Genomic DNA, 19,957 nt, shown 5'->3' with positions numbered 1-19,957 from the left:
TGTAATTTGGATCGTTTGGGATGTCTTTGATTTCGTTTTTAGCTTTAAGAATTTTTAAATTCTATGTGTTAAACGATCAGGAAACAAATCATCTAATTATTTTTAGTATGTTATTTGTTTTACCACCTGGTTATATCGACAGTTGGGGGTTTGTCCCGGCTGTACTATATTCAATTTAATGAAAACTTTCTGCATTTGTCAAAAAAAAAGAATGTCGAACCTAAAAACTGGTATAAATGTAAGGAGATGGTCACAACATCGGCAGAAATCGTATGATGAAAAATTTTCTACAAGATATATTGTAACAATTACCCGTATTTCTCAGACCAAGGGTTCATTTGGAAAATCTTAAAATAAGTAATTTATAACTTAAAATGAATAAGGGACTTATAAGTGATAAGTAGATGGATGATTATAAGTTAAATAAGTGTTTGGTTAAATGTCAGAATTGTATATACTTAAATGAGCAAAAATAAATAAATTTTAAATATAATTATCTTAATTCGTAAATTTTAAATTAGAAAGACAAGTAAAAACATAAATTTTAAAACAAAAGTTAATAAAAAAATGAAAAATCAAATTAAGTTGAGACTTGCTAACATTCAACTTCTTAGCTTATAAGTTATAAATTCGACTTATAAGCTGGGGCGACAAACACTCTTTAATAAGTACTCACGGGCTTATAAGCGAATAAGTAACTTATTTTGTGCCGCCAAACAGGCCCCAACTTTCTAAAACTAATTATATTACGCAAGTAAAACTTAAATAAGTAATTAATCGAACTTGATGAGATAACTGAAGTGATTAAATAATTATCTCTTATCGTTCACCTTCAATTTTTGTTATAATAGATTTTCATTTATAAAGCATATAAAGCCTAATTAATCAAAAACAAGTAATCAATCATTGAATATTGCAATATTGATTTGTGATGGCCAACGTGATACGTTCTTTCATATTAAACACCGGAGCTACAATTCCATCAGTAGGATTAGGGACGTTGCAATCTGAGCCCCCCCGGGGTAGCAGAGCATGCAGTCACCACCGCGATCAAGGTACATGAGTACATGACCTATTCGATTTTTGTGGATTTTTGCGACATTTTAAATAACCTGGAACTGAAAATGCTATAGGGAACTTTTTATCACTTTTCGGCTAATATTATCATGTTTATCAGTTATAGTTTGGTATGCATTAACAATGTTTTGTTCCGCATTGTTACTTGAATGATGAGTTCAGTTGTTGCAGGAAATGTTTGTTATATTGCATTACAGTTTTGTAAATATAGTTTGTACTGATGCGGACTGGATATAGGCATAATGATTGCATTCAATTTTATGATAATGAGAAGGAGGTTTGTTTTGTATTGCCCGAACAGGATCTTATACTATTTAACAGATTTATGGATCACCTCTAAACTCTGTTCTGTTTCAGAACTTGATTTTGTCATATTCGATCATCTTGTGAAATGTGAAATGTGAACTTCGAGTGATGTTTAGAGACATGAAATTTTCGTATGGTGGAATTTATAGTTCAATGTTATGTAGGTCTACTGATCATGCACCAGATGATGTTCCACTAGCATTGCAAAGGACTTTGCAAGACTTGCAACTTGACTATCTATCTCGATCTGTATCTTGCAAGTCTATCAGTAACTTGAATGCACTACGACAACCTCATTCTTTTATGCTTTAAAATTAAATTAGTAAACTGGATTTTTTTTTGTAATTTTATTGTAAAGATCCACTGGCTTGTCAGCATGAAGAAAGGATCAGTTGATTTTGCACCTGAGAACCTTAGTCCAACTCCAGCTGATATCTTAAGCACTATTTGATTCCGGAAAGGCTAGAGCTATTGGCGTCAACAATTTCACATGCAAGAAACTGGAGGACTTATTGCAGATTGCCCGTGTTCCTCCCGCTGTTAACCAGGTTGAGATCCATCCATCATGGCAACAGGAGAAGCTCCATTGTTTCTGTGAATCAAATGGAATTCACCTATCGGTAATTAATTGAATCTAAAGTGTGTGTACTACTAGTCTAAATAGCCTAATGGCAAAAAAAACTCTTATCAATTCTGTCATAACCAGGACTAGACTACATGCTTCTATTTTGCAATTTCACAATATTTTCTTATTTTATTAGTCCTAATTGGAAACTGTCTTGGTGTTTACTGTCAGGCTTGCTAAGCAGGATTAACTCCACATTAGTATGATACTGTCCGTTTTGGGCCGAGCCCGTACGAATTTATTTTTAGGCACATCCCAAAAGACCTCATACTAATGGAATTAACTGGTTGCTTATATGCTAGCAATCCGCCCCTACGATGTGGGACAACTCCTAATATTTACCACACATGGGCTGTGCAGGGATATTCACCATTCGGATCTCCATGTAGCTGGTTCGTTAAAGGTGAAGTCCTCGAGAGTCCTGTTCTCAATGAAGTTGCAGAGAAACTAGACAAGTCTCCTGCACAAGTCGCTCTTCATTGGGGTTTACAAAAGGGTAACAGTGTCCTTCCCAAGAGCACCAGTGAGACAAGAATTAAGGAAAACTACGATGTCTTCAGTTGGGATACACGGAAGACTTATTTGCCAAATTTTCCGAAATTGAACAGGCAATTACTAATTCTTTTTTTGTTTATCATCTTTTCTTGTTTGTAGATTAAACTAGAGGCATGTAATGTGTCATCCTCATCATAGTTTAATTCAAGTTTCCTTGAACAATGACCTTGGGCATCGCCCTGATTTTTAGAAAAAACCATATATCTTACCCATGTGGCAATATGTAACACCACAAAACTAATAAAAGGTTACCTACTCCCCCCCCTGAGCGTGCACCCTGTCAGAAATACTTTGTAACCTTATCTTCCTCATCTGTTTCTAAGACAACTCCCATAATTTCTTCATGCTAAAAATAACCAGATAATCTTGATAATCATACCAAAAGAAGAAGCCCTAACATATGAGACAAATATGTTCAAGCTGAAAACTCACTCATATTATTGAGGATGTGAGGGTGTGTTCGCTGAAACTAAACTCTCGATATACTAAGAAGATAATTATACTTTATTTACTTCTTTCTAAATCATGTATGTAATGTCGAGGAAGATGTAATGAGTATTTCATTAAAGGGACGCCTTAAGAGAGATAGCCTTGGAGAGTTTACTTATAATTGGTGAGGATGTAACATTACATCCTTAGATGGAAGAGTTCATTTATGTCCTAGGCCTCATCTTGAAAGTCTAGGGGCACATCCTATGATTCATGGTACCTCTACTCTGATAGCTTCTTTTCTTCTGAAGTTCTAATATTAAGATTCTCCTTGTAGTCAATAAAGTTCACCTCACCATCAATATATTTTTTTGAGGGTGCGCCCTACGGAAATGACGTATCTTGAGAGATAAGAAGTTGGTTCCAGTCGAGCCATTCTTCAAGTAATGACTATAACTCATTTTCTCATCAAGACGTATTCATTGAAAACTTCCACAGGCTTTCTCTTGTGAGGGCGCACCCTTATAGGGAAATACACCTCAAGATATCAATCACGCAGAGGGCGTGCCCTTCTTGACTATGACAAAATGCCTGATAACTCTCGATCTTTTAGATAATATTTCCTACCTGCAAGAAACAAAACTAATATGGAACTTTATATGTTATCTGGCGGACGCGTCCTAGATGGACGGACTTGTCCAATCAACGAATTCTCCTGGAATTTGTTGGAAGTCGTCTGGGCCTCGGATATCTTTAATCAAGGCGCGTCCTAAGAGTTTGTGAGGATCTCCTCCGTGCCAAATCTCTTTCACAATCTTCTTCCTGCACAATCCCCATAAACAAGTAATGCAAAACAAAACAAAACTAGTTGTTTTACCTTGAGGGATCGTCTTAAAGGCGATGATTAGCTCCTGGTAATAATGCATTCTTCTTAGACTGTTCTTCTCCTGAACGTCCTCGTATTTAGCCCTGTTAAGTCTTCCAAACTAAATAGGATTCTCAAATATTCTAAGTCAAAAAAGATTCTTCAGTCATCTTGTTGGAATAAGATACTCCAATCTTCTAAATTGAATAGGATTCTTCAATCTTCTAATTTCAATATGATTCTCCAATCTTCTAGATCGAATAGGATTCTTCAATCTTCTAATTTGAATACGATTCTCCAATCTTCTATGCCAAATAAGTTTCTCCCAATATTCTAAATCAAATAGGTTTCTTGCAATCTTCTAAACCAAATGTGATTCTTTGGTAAAAATTTGTAGCTGTTGTTTTCCTATATTTTCGGGCAGTTCAACTTGGATTCTCGTAACTAAATCACCTCTGAAAATAAAGAAAATTCAACAAACTTCGCGTAGGCTATAATATCGTCCAAATATGACTTACGGAACTCGAGATATGGCCCAAACAGTGTAAGCAAATTGCTTAATCCACCAAATCCGAATTTTGCATCCAACTTCGCTCCTTCATGGTCATGGCTGTAAACTTCAACCCACTGGATGGAAATCATCATCCATGGATCTCCCTCGTGGCCTCGGCTACTACATTCTCCTTCAACCCCCGGCAGAAAATAGTTATTCATGGATCTCCTTCATAGCCGTTATTTGCAACCTCCTCCATGGCTATCCTTTAGTTCTTGCGTTAAAGAACCTTCATCATGATGAGGCATCTCTTTCTCCTGAGATTATGATCTTGATCAGTCCTTCTAGCGCCAATTTGTTGATGGAGGAATTTGGTAACAACAAAATTTGATTTCTGTCGCCGGAATCAAGATCTACAATGGTGGTTCTTTGCTGAAAAAGTCGTCGGAGTATGGTGGTTATGATAAATTAAGGGCTGAGATTGCTTAGGGTTGGTGGTGGCTCCTTATGACTCTCGCTTCCGACCCCTTACAATTTGCCTACGTATCCCTATTTATAGAAAATCAATCGAACGTTATTTTCGGGGGAACAAAAAATCTAATGGGCTTAGATTTCTTATCATGAGGCCTAGTAGAAAACCCACTGAAAACCGTCTTCTACTCGTTTTAAGAATGTCCGTTGATGATGCCTAACTACAAAGGCACAAGGCTCGTCCACGGTTTCGAGACTTCGCTGATAAGGCATCTCTCCGGCCGAGGATAACCCTCCACTACCAACTGTTTATCTAGTCCGAGAACGCAGGTATAGCCATGGTTTATCCCAAATGTTGGACGCATCCTTATCCCCCACATAAGGAGCCCCTGCCACATTATAGGACAAGTGATCCCAAACTTTTGGGTGCAAAGTGCAAGATACTTCGAAGTCTCCTGACGAGAATACCCATTGACTACAGAGACAAAGCTCCCAAAGCACACACCAGAGTTTACCCCGCATCCCCAACGATGACACACATTGACTACAAGAGGAGGATTTCCGTCCAAGCATACCCTGGAGGTCTCTGACCAAGGACACATAAGCATACCCGTTGCATTACATGAAAAAGTTCTTCAATAGAGTACCTGCAGAAAATATGTTAGTAATAATCATCCATCGTCTGTCTAAGCATTCAAATAATCTGCTTAAAATCCATATGATGTCAGCAAAACAACAAGGCGTGCCCTAACATCCATATAAGTTAGGGCGCACCTGATCTCCTCGAGGGCGCGCCATTTTTTTCTCAAAAAGGGGGCAAGCCCTAATTTGAGGTGATATTTATAATTTTACCCCAATTTTGTCCAAATGACCTGATTTTGATCCGAATATTACTTGTACCAAATTTTAGACATAACACTATATATGATGGAAAATGAAAAAAAATTTGCATATTTATATTTTCTAAATAATAATTCTCTTGTGTAAGAGAGTAGCCCTTATTATTATAGCACAGTAATTCCGAAGAAAAAAAAAGTTTAAAATATACCCAACTTTGCTTTGTACTATTAAAAATTGGTCCATAGAAAAATAAAAACAAAAGTAAAAAAATAAAGCGTGTGGGCCGTGAGCCTGCAGGCCGCCTAGCTTACAATATTCAAATGTCGACGTACTTTATATTCCACGTTACAAATTATTCATTCCCCTGTCTTTCGCATACACATTTTGCGTCTCAACGTAATCCATTTTATTAAGTCAACAATGGCGAAAGCGATTCGTTTTTTTAAACTCAACACCGGAGCCACCATGCCGTCGGTCGGACTGGGGACGTGGCAGTCGGAGCCTGGTGTCGTCGGTGAAGCTGTCACCAGTGCTGTTAAGGTACTTATGTAAATCCGAAAACTATTTACGGACAGACTTAATTCTCCTAAATACGTACTCATCTTAGTAGAAGAAATACAAATAATTTACATACATATATACATACGGGCATTCTGTTGTTAGGTACTACCTCCATTCCAACGATTCTATACGTACACTATTTACACGTATTTCAAGACTTCTGTAAGTATAGTTTATAATATTTTTTTGTAAATTTTTTTTTGAATATAAAATTTTTATTCAGAAAAAATATATTTTAAAAAAGAATTATGGAATTACACTTTAAACGAGTATTGAAAAGCTTGCGAAAAAGTAATGTAGAGAATTGAATGAGAGGGAGTAACGTTTTTTTCCATATTGTTTTGTAGTTTTGTTGTAGTATATGTTGATAATTGATATGATCTGAATAATCATGATTTTTATACTTTATTTTTTAATTCTCCTATATACGTACTCACCTTAGTAGACGAAATACAAATGATTTACATATATATAGGGGCATTGTGTTGTTATGTAACGTTTTTTACGTAATGTTCCGTCATTTGTTGATCCAAATAATAATGATTTTTCTATTTTTTTAATTATGGTTTGTACTGATGTTGCAGATTGGATACAGGCATATCGATTGCGCTCAGGCGTATAGTAATGAGAAGGAGGTTTTAATTCTTTTTCGCTTATCGTAATTTCATTTTTAATCTTTCTAGTATAGCCTAGAAGCTAATAAGTATTACAAAAGCGAGAATCGAATTCCAAAATCACAAGAGATAGTCTTTTAGTGCTAGACTTTAGTATAAAAGCGAGAATCGTACCATTTAATATTTTAGTGCTACCTCGTGGCGCTTTCCTAATTTGATTTTAATATTTTAGTATTGCTTACAATTTGTTCTAGTAATTATTCTCCTAAATTAACTTAGTTACAATTTTGAGAGTTAAATCGTGAACCTGCGATGGCTGCTAGCTCTTGTATAATAATTGCACACTCAAACTTCAACATTTTGTTATTGTTACTAAAAGAAAATTTGATAGTCCCTGCTCACTTGGTTGATGAAATGATTTCTATTAAGTGTGTGCCTTACGCTGATTTTGTAGCTTATGTTTTACAGAAATGGATATGTCATGTTGAAATCAAAATCATAAGAAATGTATTTGTGCCTGCATATATCTGAATGTGCGAATTAGTTCAATTGAATGGTAATTTGATGGTTCTGTCTGCCTATTGCTTCTTGGCATCTCAGAATATTGTTTCCACAACAAATTTTATGCCCTGGAACAATTAGCTCTGCTTACGTAGTTATGTTTGGTAGACTAAACCTCAGTAAGGTTCAGATGAAAGCAAATCAACTTATTTGAGCCAAATCTGCTTAGATTTATCGTAGTTTAGATAATAGCTTGGTAATGGAGGTGGTTTCTCCACTCCATTTGGAAATAAAATTTTAAATTTGACTAGTTTACAGTGCCTGGAACTAATATGCTAATTGGCAGCCGATTCTAATTTTCAAAGAAGTTAGTTATGATTTTGAGAGTTAAATCTTATAGTACCTTTTTTCGCTTATCGTAATTCGTTAATCTTTTAGTATTGCGTGCAATTTGTTTAAGTAATAATTCTCTTAGATTAATATTAAGATAGTTACGACCTCGAGAGTTAAATCTTATAACTGCTAGCTCTTGTATGAGAATTAGACACTCGAACTACAACAGTTTGTTATTGTTACTAGAAGAAAATGTAATACTCACTTCTCACTTGGTTGATGAAATCATATCTAAGAAGTTTCTGTCTAACGATGATCTTGTAGCTTATTTAAGTTTGACAGAATTGGTATCATGTTCAACTTATCAAATATGACATGTATCTGTGTCTGCATATATCCAAATGTGCGAATTAGATCACATGAAATGGTTATTTGATGGATCTGTTTTGCCTTTTGCTTCTTGGCATCTCAAAATATTGTTTCCATTTTATGTCGTAGAACAATTAGCTCTGCTTAAGTAGTCAAGTTTTGTAGACTAATACTTCAGTAAGGTTCAGATAAAAGCAAATTAACTTATTTGGGCCAACTCTGCTTAGCTTTAGGCGGTCCACTCTATTTGGATATAAATTTTTTAACAAAATCTCAAAGTTGACTAGTTTACAGTGCCTGAAGCTAAATGTTAATTGGGAGCCAATTTTAATTTTCATGGTTTAGTAAACAGGTTTCACACCCTCACTGTGCTACCAAGTTCCGAAAATATGATTCTTTTCAATGTTAATCCTTTATTTAATTACCGTAGGTTGGTTCTGCTCTAAAGAAGCTATTTGATGATGGAGTTGTGAAGCGTGCCGATTTATGGATCACTTCTAAACTATGGTCTGTTCCCACACTTTCTGTATCTGATCACCTTGTGAATTCTAAACTATGAAGTTGTGTACCTTTTCTGATGTTGTAAGATAGTTCATACATTAAAATATAGAGTTCAATGATGTATAGGTGTTCTGATCATGCACCAGAAGATGTTCCATTGGCATTGGATAGGACTTTGCAAAATTTGCAGCTTGATTATCTGGATTTGTATCTGGTAAGTTTATCAGTAACTTATATCCATTAGTTCATTACCACAAGTCGACAACCTTGGTTTTAAGCCAGTGAAAGTTATGTTACCATCCTTAATGCTACAATACAATTTTGAATTTATATAATTAACTGCGACCACTTTTATTTTTTGTTTTAAAGATCCACTGGCCTGTTAGCATGAAGAAGGGATCAGTTGGTTTTGCACCTGAGAACCTCTGTCCACCTAATATACCCGGTACATGGAAAGCAATGGAGGCTTTATATAATTCTGGCAAGGCTAGAGCTATAGGTGTCTGCAATTTTACTAGCAAAAAACTGGAGGATTTACTGCAGGTTGCACGCGTTCCTCCAGCTGTTAACCAGGTTGAGATTCATCCAGGATGGCAACAGGCCAAGCTCCGCTCTTTCTGCGAATCAAAAGGAATTCACCTAACCGTAAGTATATGATCTAAAGTGCGAGCTCTTAATAGGCTTATGGTGGGAAACTGGGAACTCTTATAAGCTCTGTCATTTAGGCTTTAGCCATATGAATTAATTTTCTAGTTCATTGATTGTTATCAGACGTTGTCTTAACATATATGTCTTGCACAGGGATATTCACCATTGGGATCCTCAGGTAGCTCATTTGTTAAAGTTCAAGTCCTCAAGAGTCCTGTTGTCACCATGATTGCAGAGAAACTAGGCAAGACTCCAGCACAAGTTGCTCTTCGCTGGGGTTTGCAAACGGGTAACAGTGTTCTTCCTAAGAGCACCAACGAGACAAGAATTAAGGAAAACTTTGACGTCTTTGGTTGGGAGATCCCGGAAGACCTACTTGCCAAGTTTTCTGAAATCGAGCAGGCAAGTATCCAACTTTTTGTTCCTTAACTTGTTTCAGTTGTTTCTGCTCTGCAAATCTTCTGACGGTGGCTGCTGAACTTCTCAGGCTTCAATTCATTACCAATGTGCTAACTCTTTTTATTAATTTTACAGTCGAGGTTACTGAGGGGAAGTGGATTTGTGCATGAGACTCTTGGCTTCTACAAAACTGTTGATGAGCTTTGGGATGGAGAGCTCTGAGCACTACCTGACACCCTAGTGTATCGAAATAGAATTCGATTTCTCTGGCAACATTTCTTGTTTTCTCATCAGACATTGTCGATTTCTACGAATTTTTTTCAGCAACTAAATTGTTTTAGTAAATTGAGCAGAACTTGTTTATGATGGGATTGTGTTGCAGCATCAGTGCTTGAGTATTAGTGAAAGAAATAAAGACTTGTGCATGTCCTTTTATAAGAAAAAAGAGCGTATAACTTAGGGTATGTTTGGTATTGCTGTTGCAGAAAGCAACAACAAACAGTTTGGTAAAATTTAAAAGCTGCTTTTTAGAAAAGTGTTTTTGGCCTAAAAGCTGCTGTTATAAAAAGCGCATTAAGCGGACGCTTAAGCGGGGTCTTAAGCGGAATCAGAGGTAAAAGCGTTTGGATTAGTGCAAAATCGGATAGTTAAGCGTTTAGTAAAGTTTAAGCGGGTTTAAGCGGTTTTAAGCGGAATTAAGCAGATTTTGACCGTTTAAGCGGTTTTTGACCAAATTAAATGGAGATTAAAAATAATTAAAAAAGATAAATATTATTTTTAAAAGAAGTGTAATTTGATATTTTTAGATGTTGTATTTTTTAAGTTAATTATGACTTTATGAATGATCATTTTATTGATTTATTATTATATGTGGATGTTATCTCTTTATTCAAAAAATATACATTATTTTTAATATATATATATATATTTATAATCCGATTAATGGTCCACTTTTGGTAAGGTTTGCTGTAAAAAGCGCAAATCGGAGCTAAGCGGTGATGTCACCTTCTAGCGCTAAAGCAGACGCTTAACAGTTTTTTCTAAAAACATGGGGGACTTACCAAACCTTACCAAAAGCATCATTATTTTTAATTTTTTGCATCAACACATATACGTATAAAAAAAATTACCAAACAGTTATCTGATTTTTACAGCAATACTTTTTCTAACAGCACAACAATTTTTAACAGCAATCTCAAACAGATACTTTATCTAACAGCACAACAATTTTTAACAGCAATCTCAAACAGAGCCTCAAGTGAGTACAAAGACGTTTAAATGTATACTTATGTAATTACATTCCTTATTTAAAAATTACTAAATTTATTACTCTATTAAACAATATGAATGCTAATGAGATGGGCTGTTTTGGACCGCTCGCCACCACAATGGAAATGGGCCAATGGGCCAATAGGTCAATGGGCCTAGAAGAGGATTGTTATTTTAAAGACCAATTTGTGGAGAGTATAAAAAAATCACTTTGGGCCATTAAAAAAAATCAATTTAGTCAAATATTTCACATTGCTAAAATATCACAATCCACTCCACCGACTATTTTGGTGGGGGATTCGTTATATTGAATTGAAACACCATTCATGTATCTTTCAACACGAGCTAAACGTTGACTAATCTAGAAATTAAAAAAATAGTATGGAAAATTATTTTTTAATTTTAAAATATTTAATAAATTTTTATTATAAAATAATTAGCCCCTTAAATTACGAACTTTTTAAAATAGGAAAGAAGAATTCAAAGGTTTATATTAGTATCTCAAATTCACAATTTTTGGATATTAAATTAAAAATTTAACTGTACGAATTTAAAGATAATGTAAAATTAAGTAAGCATGTAAATTTTCGAAAGATTTTGTTGTTTATATCAGCCAAGTTATAACAAAAATAATTGTTCAATTTATACTTAAAAAAATTTCAACAATTATATTTTACCTTGATTTTCACATTTGTATGATTTGATAATAAAAAAATTATTCAAAAAATGTGATTTAGGCCTCACTAATGAAATTTAATGATGAAAAAATATTTCAAAAAATATAATTTTAAACCGCATAATCGAAAAATCTTCTATTGTGGCCTTTTAAAACTCTAATCTCTTTTAAATAAATTATATATGCTATTCATTTATTACAAAAGTTAGTGTTAAATTACGTATGCAGCCCGTTCTACTTTCATACATGATTGTTTTATTATCTAAATGTCGGAGATATTTATATGCCCTTGATAAGATAATAAATTTTTTTAAAAGAAAGAATTCCCTTCACGACGTGCATTCTATTTCAATACAATTCATTCACACGAAAGTGCTTCTTAACAAAAATAAAATAAAATTATGTACGTTATTTGTGACAAGTTTTTGGGGAAAAAATTGGAATCATATTCTATGTTAAATTTGAAATGACAAAAATAGGCATGGTGGCACAATGTGAATAAGAAAGGTGAGTGGCAATAGGCCACTACTGACTCACTCTTTCATTGGGTTTTATATCAAATTGCCCACCGAATTCGTTAAAATATATGAAGTAGCTACTCAATCTCCACGACGACTCATTTAAACCACTAAAATACTAGTATATATTATTTCGTTAATTTTTTTTAACAGAAGTGCTGTGTTTGCGGTGTATTTCTTTGATTATTATCGTTTATTAGCAAACTTGAGTGTCTCTCTAATCTGTATATCTGTTTAATTGGTCCTAAAATAATCGTTATATCACGAGTAAAGTAAAAGCTGGGTGATTAGCAATTGCAGTATTAATTTGAGTAAAATTCAACAATGAAAAGAATATGTCCTTTCAATTAGGACTCTCGTTATTTATCTCAATTGTATGTGTCTGACAATTTAACAAAAATATACGATTACAAATTTTTAAAGTTAACATTTTCTGTTAATTATTTTTAAAAAAACTAACGGAATGATATATACTAGTATTTTACTGGTTAAATGAGTGGTCGTGAGATTGAGTTGGTCGTGAGATTGAGTAGCTCCCTGATACATTTTAACGAGCTGACAATTTGATATAAAACCCCTTCTTCATTGCTGCGAATCTCTCTTTCTCTCAAAAATCAGAAGGAAATGGCGAAAGAGTTTGCATTGAACACTGGCGCTTCAATTCCCTCCGTCGGTTTGGGTACTTGGCAGTCCGATCCTGGTCTCGTTGGTGAAGCTGTTGCTACTGCTATTAAGGTCTCCTCTCTCTCTCTCTCTCTCTCTCTCTCTCTCTCTCTCTCTCTCTCTCTCTCTCTCTCTCTCTCTCTCTCTCCCTCTCCCTCTCCCTCTCTCCTCCTTCTCCCTCTCTCTGTCTCCCTCTCTCTCTCTCTCCCTCTCTCTCTCTCTCCTTCCTTCTCTCTCTCCGTGTCTCAAAATGAAAGAGATTTCACGAATTCAAGGATACATTTCAGACATATAACTCTCTCTCTCAAAACGAAAGAGATTTTACACATCCGAGGAGGCATTTCAGACATATAAATCTCTCTCCCTCTCTCTCTCTTAATCATAATATAATTATATTTGCCTTTCTGTTTAATTTTTTGTTTTTTTTGTTAGAATTATTTAATGTCTTGTGTCTTATATTATTCTCGTAACACTTTGAGATTTTAGGAAAACAGGTAACTCAATACGCTTAGTAAAGATGTAAACATTTGTAATTACTTAAGGTCAAGAGTTCGAAACTCCCCTATTTTTGTCTTATATTTTTTTTTGTGAAGTGTGGACACTAATGTTTTGTATTGATCCGAAACACGAATCTTAGTGGTTGGAATTTTTAATTTTTTAAGATATGGGTTTTCGAGCAAGGGGTGCGTGTCCAATTAGACACTAGGACCTTTGGATTTTAGGAGAGCTGGCAAGCTTGATGCATAGGTGCTATAAAGTGTATAAATCTTTTTAGAACCTTTCGATTTTAGGAGAGCTGATAACTTAAGATCAGGTCGGATGCATAGGTGCTATAAAATGTTATAAATTTGCAAACCAAGTAAGCCCTTTTTTTGAAACCTTAACGTTTTAGGAGCGCGGGTGACTTAACTGTAGTGAGTTGCATGTTTGACTTGTGGGTTCTATTATGAATCTTTTATATCTATACAGTCTTGTAGTTTAGTACAGTTTTGCCACATGAAATACACATGTTTTTTGAGTGAATGTTTGATAAACAATTAACACTCCTATCGCTGTTTATATTAGTAATTGCTCTATTTGAATCTACGTTTCTGACTGCAGGTTGGGTATCGTCACATAGATTGTGCACAAGTTTATGGAAATGAAAAGGAGGTATGGCTCCTAGCTTTTTCAGGATATTATTATATATGTTTTTGTTTCGTCTGCTATTATTGGCTATTTGTCTTTAAGTCAATTATTGATGTGATACGCATATGGTAAATGGGTATTGATTATACAAAAAATATGCATAAAAATCATGGGTATTGAGCATAATACGCATAAGGCATCTGGGTAATCCAAATATTTATAAACGAGTTACATGAGTCTGGAATGCGTATCACAGTTACGCATAAACTGTTAGGGTATCACTGAATAATATAAACATTCAATACACACACATCTATTTCTTCTCCGCCATCTTCCTCCAATTTGTCCTTCATTCACCTTCAAACGATGAAACGAACCTCCTTCTACCTTCTTTTACCCGTCCAATAGTCTCAGTCATCAGTCACCATCCTCCCTAATTGTTATTAGGCCTTTAATAATCTTCTCCACAATTCAACTGGTGGATGAAATCGGAGAGAAAGAATACAGGAAAAGGATGGTGACTTCAGTGGCGGCAGGAAGAGGATTTCAGAGGTCCTGTAAGAATTGAAGGGAGACAAAATTGAGAAAATCAACTACAGATAAAGATTTAGATCTGGTAGTGTATCAGACAAGACAGGTTAAAAAATACGCATTTGAAGATGACGGAATAAAAATGGTAATTTCAGCCATTCACCCCGCCCAATGGTATTTAGGGTTGCATGAGAAAACGTTATTTTTAGCATTCTTTCCACCTACATCCAGCGAACCTCGTGCCTAGTCTTCTTGAGGGTTTTGCTCTTTGGGTGCACCTTCGCCTCAATAATGCGAAGTCTGAAAATTTTGATTAGATATTGATCATAGTGCAAGATAAGGCTTTTAAGTATTATCAACCTTTCAGGCACTGATTTTTTTCTTTTTAATATCTAGATTGGTTTAGTTTTCAAGAAGCTGTTTGAAGATGGTGTGGTGAAGCGAGAGGATCTGTTCATCACATCGAAACTCTGGTTTGCCTTTGTTTTCTGTTTAGAAGTTGCATGCAGATTTTATATTTCAATAATCCCTGATTTAATTCCACAATTGCCATTTGCCACATATCACTTTCCATTTTTGAGAAATTATATTCCACTTGATAAGTTCTTCTAAACTCTAGTGGGCACAATACTTGATATATTTCAAAGGAGGAGCCCATTTCTTTTAAATTTTACTTATTAAAATTTTTTTGTTCCATTTATACCTAAAGAATAAGAGGTTTTAAGATAAAATGAAGCCTAATTAAAAGTATAATATGAAACATGACGACAGTCATTATAAACTTTCTCCGTACAGAAGTGGACATATTCCTCAATTCCTGGTCCTATTAGACAAAATCTCTTCTCTAATGTGAGTTTTACCGGAAGGATGCTAACTTAACATTGTTATATCAAATAATCTCCAGGTGTTCAGATCATGCACCAGAAGATGTACCTGCAGCACTGGACAGGACTTTGAAAGACTTGCAGCTTGACCATCTTGACTTGTACCTGGTATGTAATACATTAAGTTATAATCTACCTGAATCGGCAATCTATGTTATGAAAATTTGAAGATTGCAAAAAAGAAAAAATAAACTGTTAACCATCTTATTTCTGACAAGTCATAATGTAAGTTTTGGAAACCTGTTGATGTTGATATCATAGTTCCGATTGTACATTATTTTAATTTTCCTGATCAACTTCCTATCTTGTAGATCCATTGGCCTGTCCGGACAAAGAAGGGTTCTGCTGGCTTCAAACCTGAAAACTTCCTCCCAACTGATATACCTGCCACATGGAAAGCCATGGAAACACTTGTTGACACTGGCAAGACTCGGGCTATTGGTGTTAGCAATTTCTCTTCAAAGAAATTGGAAGATTTGGTAAAAGTAGCTCGCATTGCACCTGCAGTCAACCAGGTGGAATGTCATCCTTCTTGGCAGCAGGCCAAACTGAAGGAATTCTGTAAATCCAAGGGAGTTCACCTGTCTGTGAGTTTCCAATCTAAACCTACCTGTACATTTGTGCTTTTTTCTGTCTCTTGAGTCAACAGAACGGATTCCACAATCCCAAGCATTGTAGCTTAATCAAGAGGAAATAAGAGGCTGAGGATTCAAATCTCAGTGGAGGGTAGGGTGTGGGTGTTTGAGTTTTTAAAAATAATGTAATTAAGCATTACTTATAAAAAAAGAACCAAGTATTATCACATGTCTTTGGTTCCAGTAATTTTGAATAATGTTATCACTTCTCTATCAATGATTATTGATGTACGCCTTATGTCACTTCTAAAGGGATATTCGCCGCTGGGTTCTCCTGGTACTAAATGGTTAAAAAGTGAGGTCCTCAAGAATCCAGTTTTGGTTATGGTTGCGGAGAAACTTGGAAAGACTCCTGCACAGGTAGCTCTCCGTTGGGGTATACAGACTGGTCACAGCGTACTTCCTAAGAGTACAAATGAAGCGCGAATCAAACAGAACTTGGAGGTGTATGACTGGTCAATACCAGATGACTTGCTCATCAAACTCAGTGAAATTGAGCAGGCAAGAACTTTTGTTTTCTTGTTCTTTATTCTAATAACCTGTAGGCGTACAAATATTTACTGCTCTTAGCAGCTGATGTCCTTGTTATTACAAGATCATATACTCGCTAGGATACTTTTAAAAGAAGGGAGGTGAGGTCGTTGGTTTTACTGATTGATATGGTCCTCTGTGTTACATAAACTTGTCCCAAAGAATGGTTTTCCTTTCGTAATTGATATTATCCTCCATGTTACTTGAAGTTGTATTGCTGAATGGTTTTCTTTCCGTGTTGACAGGCAAGACTTCTGAGGGGTGATTTTCTTGTCCATGAAACTTTGAGCCAGTACAAGTCAGTTGAGGAACTCTGGGATGGAGAGATCTGAGCACACAACTCACTGAGTTTCAAAATCATGCTTATTTATTGTTTTAAATTCAGCCCTTTTTGGGTGAAAGATTAGTGACTTGTGATGAAATATTGTTGGATTTCATTTTATTAGAACTTGTATTCAAGTCTATTGCTATTATGCTTGTTAGCTACAGAATGTGGTTTTCTATCATCTCAAATTATGGAAGATATATTTGTGTTTGTATTAAAAGTATTAAAATGCTCCTAAACAAGTTGCTCATGCCGAGCCTGCAGCAAAAAGGAATGAGCCGCCAACAAAGTGTTGGTGCAGTGCTTGAGTTCGTGTCCCTCTTACGGGAGGTCACGAGTTCGCTCATGATGTGTGCGCGTGTGATTAATTATTAAAAAAGATTGCCGAATTAATGTGAAAACTGAAATCCTGGAGCTTGTATAGATGTTTGGTGGGTGGGAGTGTACGAGAGAGATGATTGTTGAAGATGTAGTTAATTTTGACAAACGTTTGTTCATGGACCCTAGAATTGATGTAATCTCGCTGAACTCCATTATATTCTTCTTTATTACAGGGCCTGTTTGGCTATTCTAGTGGGTTTATTTACTTATAGGTCCGTTATAATTTATTGACGAGTGTTTATGTGCCTAATTTATAAGTTGAATTAATAATTTATAAGCTGATAAGTTAAATGTTGGTAACGATCTACTTTTTTTCAACTTATTTTTGATTTTTTACTTTTTTATTAACTTTGGTTTAATATAAATATTTTTTAATGTCAATCTAACTTAAAATTCACGAATTAAAATTTACAAATTATCCCCAACCAACTTGGTTGGGATACACCATCCGCAATGTTTCATTGCAGGCTTCCGCAATGATTTATTGCGGCAGGTGAGTACTACCGCAATGAAATATTGCGGCAGCTGTATCCCATCCAACGATGGCTGGGAAACAGCTCCCTTATGTATAAAAATTATTTATTTTAGTTCATTTAAGTGAAAGAAAATTCCGACTTATAAGTAAAATTATCTGAACACTTGAATAACTTATAAGCATTCATCTACTTATCACTTATAAATTACTTATTCATTTTATGATAAGTTACTTATTCATTTTATGTCATAAGTTACTTATTTTAAAATTTCTCAAACGCACGTAAACTCTGATTTTCAAATACGGATTACATTTCACAACCACATACACTAACTCATCGTCCAACAATAGAACAGAACCACCGTATGATTAATTTTATTCCGTTAGAGCATCTCCATTGGAAACCCCATCCCCATCCCCCGAAAACTTACTAAAAATAGTAATTTTTGAACATGTTCCGATCAGTAAGCACATCAGACTAGGCACTGCAGTTCTGAGAACAAAAGGCCTTGCACCCTTCCAATCTGTTAACATCTGAAACATCAAAAAAGTTAGTTAATTTCTAAAAAAAAAAAAATTGAAATGACGCGTAGCTAGTTAAGCTAAACTAAGTCGGCCGTCCCAAGTTCTGTATTCGATTTTTGCTCATCCCAAAATTTATACAAGAACGGATACTACTTATTAGCTCGACAAGAATAATACCTGAGACAAATCTGCTGCATGTAGATTTTTCGCAATTTGTTTTACAGTCTGAAGAAATAACTTTAGATCTAGAAGGAGGATAACAATTTACAATACAGATGTTATAGCAATCTCTAGGGTTTGGTTTGGAACGACAGGTGTTTTCGCAGTTTTTTATACAAGAGGGATTGTAAGGTGCAAATTTCCGGCTAATGGCAGCATTTCCGGTTATCGTGATCAAAGCAACAGCCACCAGCATTACCACAAATGTGACACTGATTCCGGCCATTTTTCTTATTTTTTGTTGAAAACTGTTTTGAACTTGTCATTTTATAGACTTGTTAGGGCGATAATTATTTATGACGATATCTTTACATATGATTTCATAGAACGGTCAGGGTGATAATGATTTATGACGACATCTTTTGGTGTGATTGCTGATTGTACATAGAATCATTTTATAGACTGATTAGGATGATAATGATTCATGTCCATATATTTAAGGATAATTTGTTATTACACGTAGTTAATATGTAATCTTTTACTTAATTCAAATAATTAATTTGTTTTAATGGTTACTTGTGTTGTAGCAAACACGGTATACCCTCCCCAAACACCACTGTCCTAGACGGTATTTACTGGGTACTGTTGATTGATTGATTGTGTTGTAGCAAACAGTTTTTAGTTAAATCAAAAGGCAAAAGAATGACTCCACCAGCTTTACATAAATCAGTTGTTAATCGACAGAGATTTACAGTTTACGATACTAATGTCCTCAGAACTAATCGATTAACTAACTGTTAGACATTTGGTTGTACTAAGTGAAACATACTAATGTATACTACATGAAAAGCTATGCATGGATCATCGTCGTGGATAGGTTGAGTCGGGGTCTTGCTGAGCTGAAACATGACTGTGATCGATGAAAGTGAGCTGACGCGAGAACTATGAGCTGCAGACAGTAAAAAATGCAGTCATATAGAGAAAAAAACAGAGAGTGGAAGGAGAGGGATGCAGTTGCAGTAATGCAACTGTTTTTGTTTCTGAAATTGTAGAATAACAATTATAATTGGGAAGATCTGCAGACCGAGACATCTTATTTGTTGAGGTTTACAGAGCGGTCTCAATGAAGTTCCAAGGATGACAGATGAAGCACGGGATCAATCAGAACTTCGAGGTCACTAAGACTGGATAACATGCTCATCGCGCTCACTGGAATTGAGGCAGAAATGAAATTTTTGGTCTTGTTTTGATATTTTACAGTTTTTTTTACAGTTTTTTTTAGTTCCAAGATCAACCCCCTTTAGGCCTCATACTTATGATGAAATATTTTTGGATCAAGTCTTAATACGGAGATTATTATCGTATCTCTTGAATCATACCATTACGCGTATCAGTACTAGTAGAAGGAAATGCAGTACCTACTGCTGTTAAACCTGCACTAAGTATAGTTTTGTTTCAGCTTCTGGTAAAAATTTTCAGTGTTCTTGTTAAAATTGCTTCTAAACTAGAATGTTGTGACAGGAAAAGTGGAAGATCAGTTCATTATTTGCTAAATTGATGATTGTTTTTTTTCAGTAGAACAAATCAGTACATGGAACACTACAATCATATTACAATGAAGATTATTAGCTTAAGTCTCAACTATTGATTATTTCACCAGTAACTTATAA

General features: G+C 35.1%; 2 protein-coding genes and 1 pseudogene across 2 annotated transcripts; all 3 read left to right on the top strand.

Moving 5' to 3' along the window:
- Positions 1-931: 931 nt before the first annotated feature.
- On the top strand, positions 932-2,667 carry LOC141677726 (NADPH-dependent aldo-keto reductase, chloroplastic-like; annotated as a pseudogene).
- A 3,345-nt stretch (positions 2,668-6,012) lies between these two features.
- LOC141678806 (NADPH-dependent aldo-keto reductase, chloroplastic-like) lies at positions 6,013-10,016 on the top strand. The gene is made up of 7 exons (XM_074485207.1): positions 6,013-6,201; positions 6,807-6,857; positions 8,470-8,546; positions 8,667-8,754; positions 8,910-9,185; positions 9,342-9,590; positions 9,723-10,016. Exons 1-7 carry the CDS (start codon positions 6,082-6,084, stop codon positions 9,807-9,809), a joined length of 948 nt encoding a protein of 315 aa, XP_074341308.1. The 5' UTR covers positions 6,013-6,081; the 3' UTR covers positions 9,810-10,016.
- A 2,497-nt stretch (positions 10,017-12,513) lies between these two features.
- On the top strand, positions 12,514-16,895 carry LOC141677786 (NADPH-dependent aldo-keto reductase, chloroplastic-like). The gene is made up of 8 exons (XM_074483853.1): positions 12,514-12,583; positions 12,626-12,785; positions 13,815-13,865; positions 14,769-14,845; positions 15,277-15,364; positions 15,568-15,843; positions 16,144-16,399; positions 16,675-16,895. Exons 1-8 carry the CDS (start codon positions 12,543-12,545, stop codon positions 16,752-16,754), a joined length of 1,029 nt encoding a protein of 342 aa, XP_074339954.1. The 5' UTR covers positions 12,514-12,542; the 3' UTR covers positions 16,755-16,895.
- Positions 16,896-19,957: the final 3,062 nt, after the last annotated feature.

This window comes from Apium graveolens, chromosome 8 (genome assembly GCF_009905375.1).
Source record: "Apium graveolens cultivar Ventura chromosome 8, ASM990537v1, whole genome shotgun sequence".
Lineage (NCBI taxonomy): Eukaryota > Viridiplantae > Streptophyta > Magnoliopsida > Apiales > Apiaceae > Apium > Apium graveolens.
The sequence above is the reverse complement of the archived record's forward strand: the minus strand, read 5'-3'. Positions and strand labels throughout refer to the sequence as shown.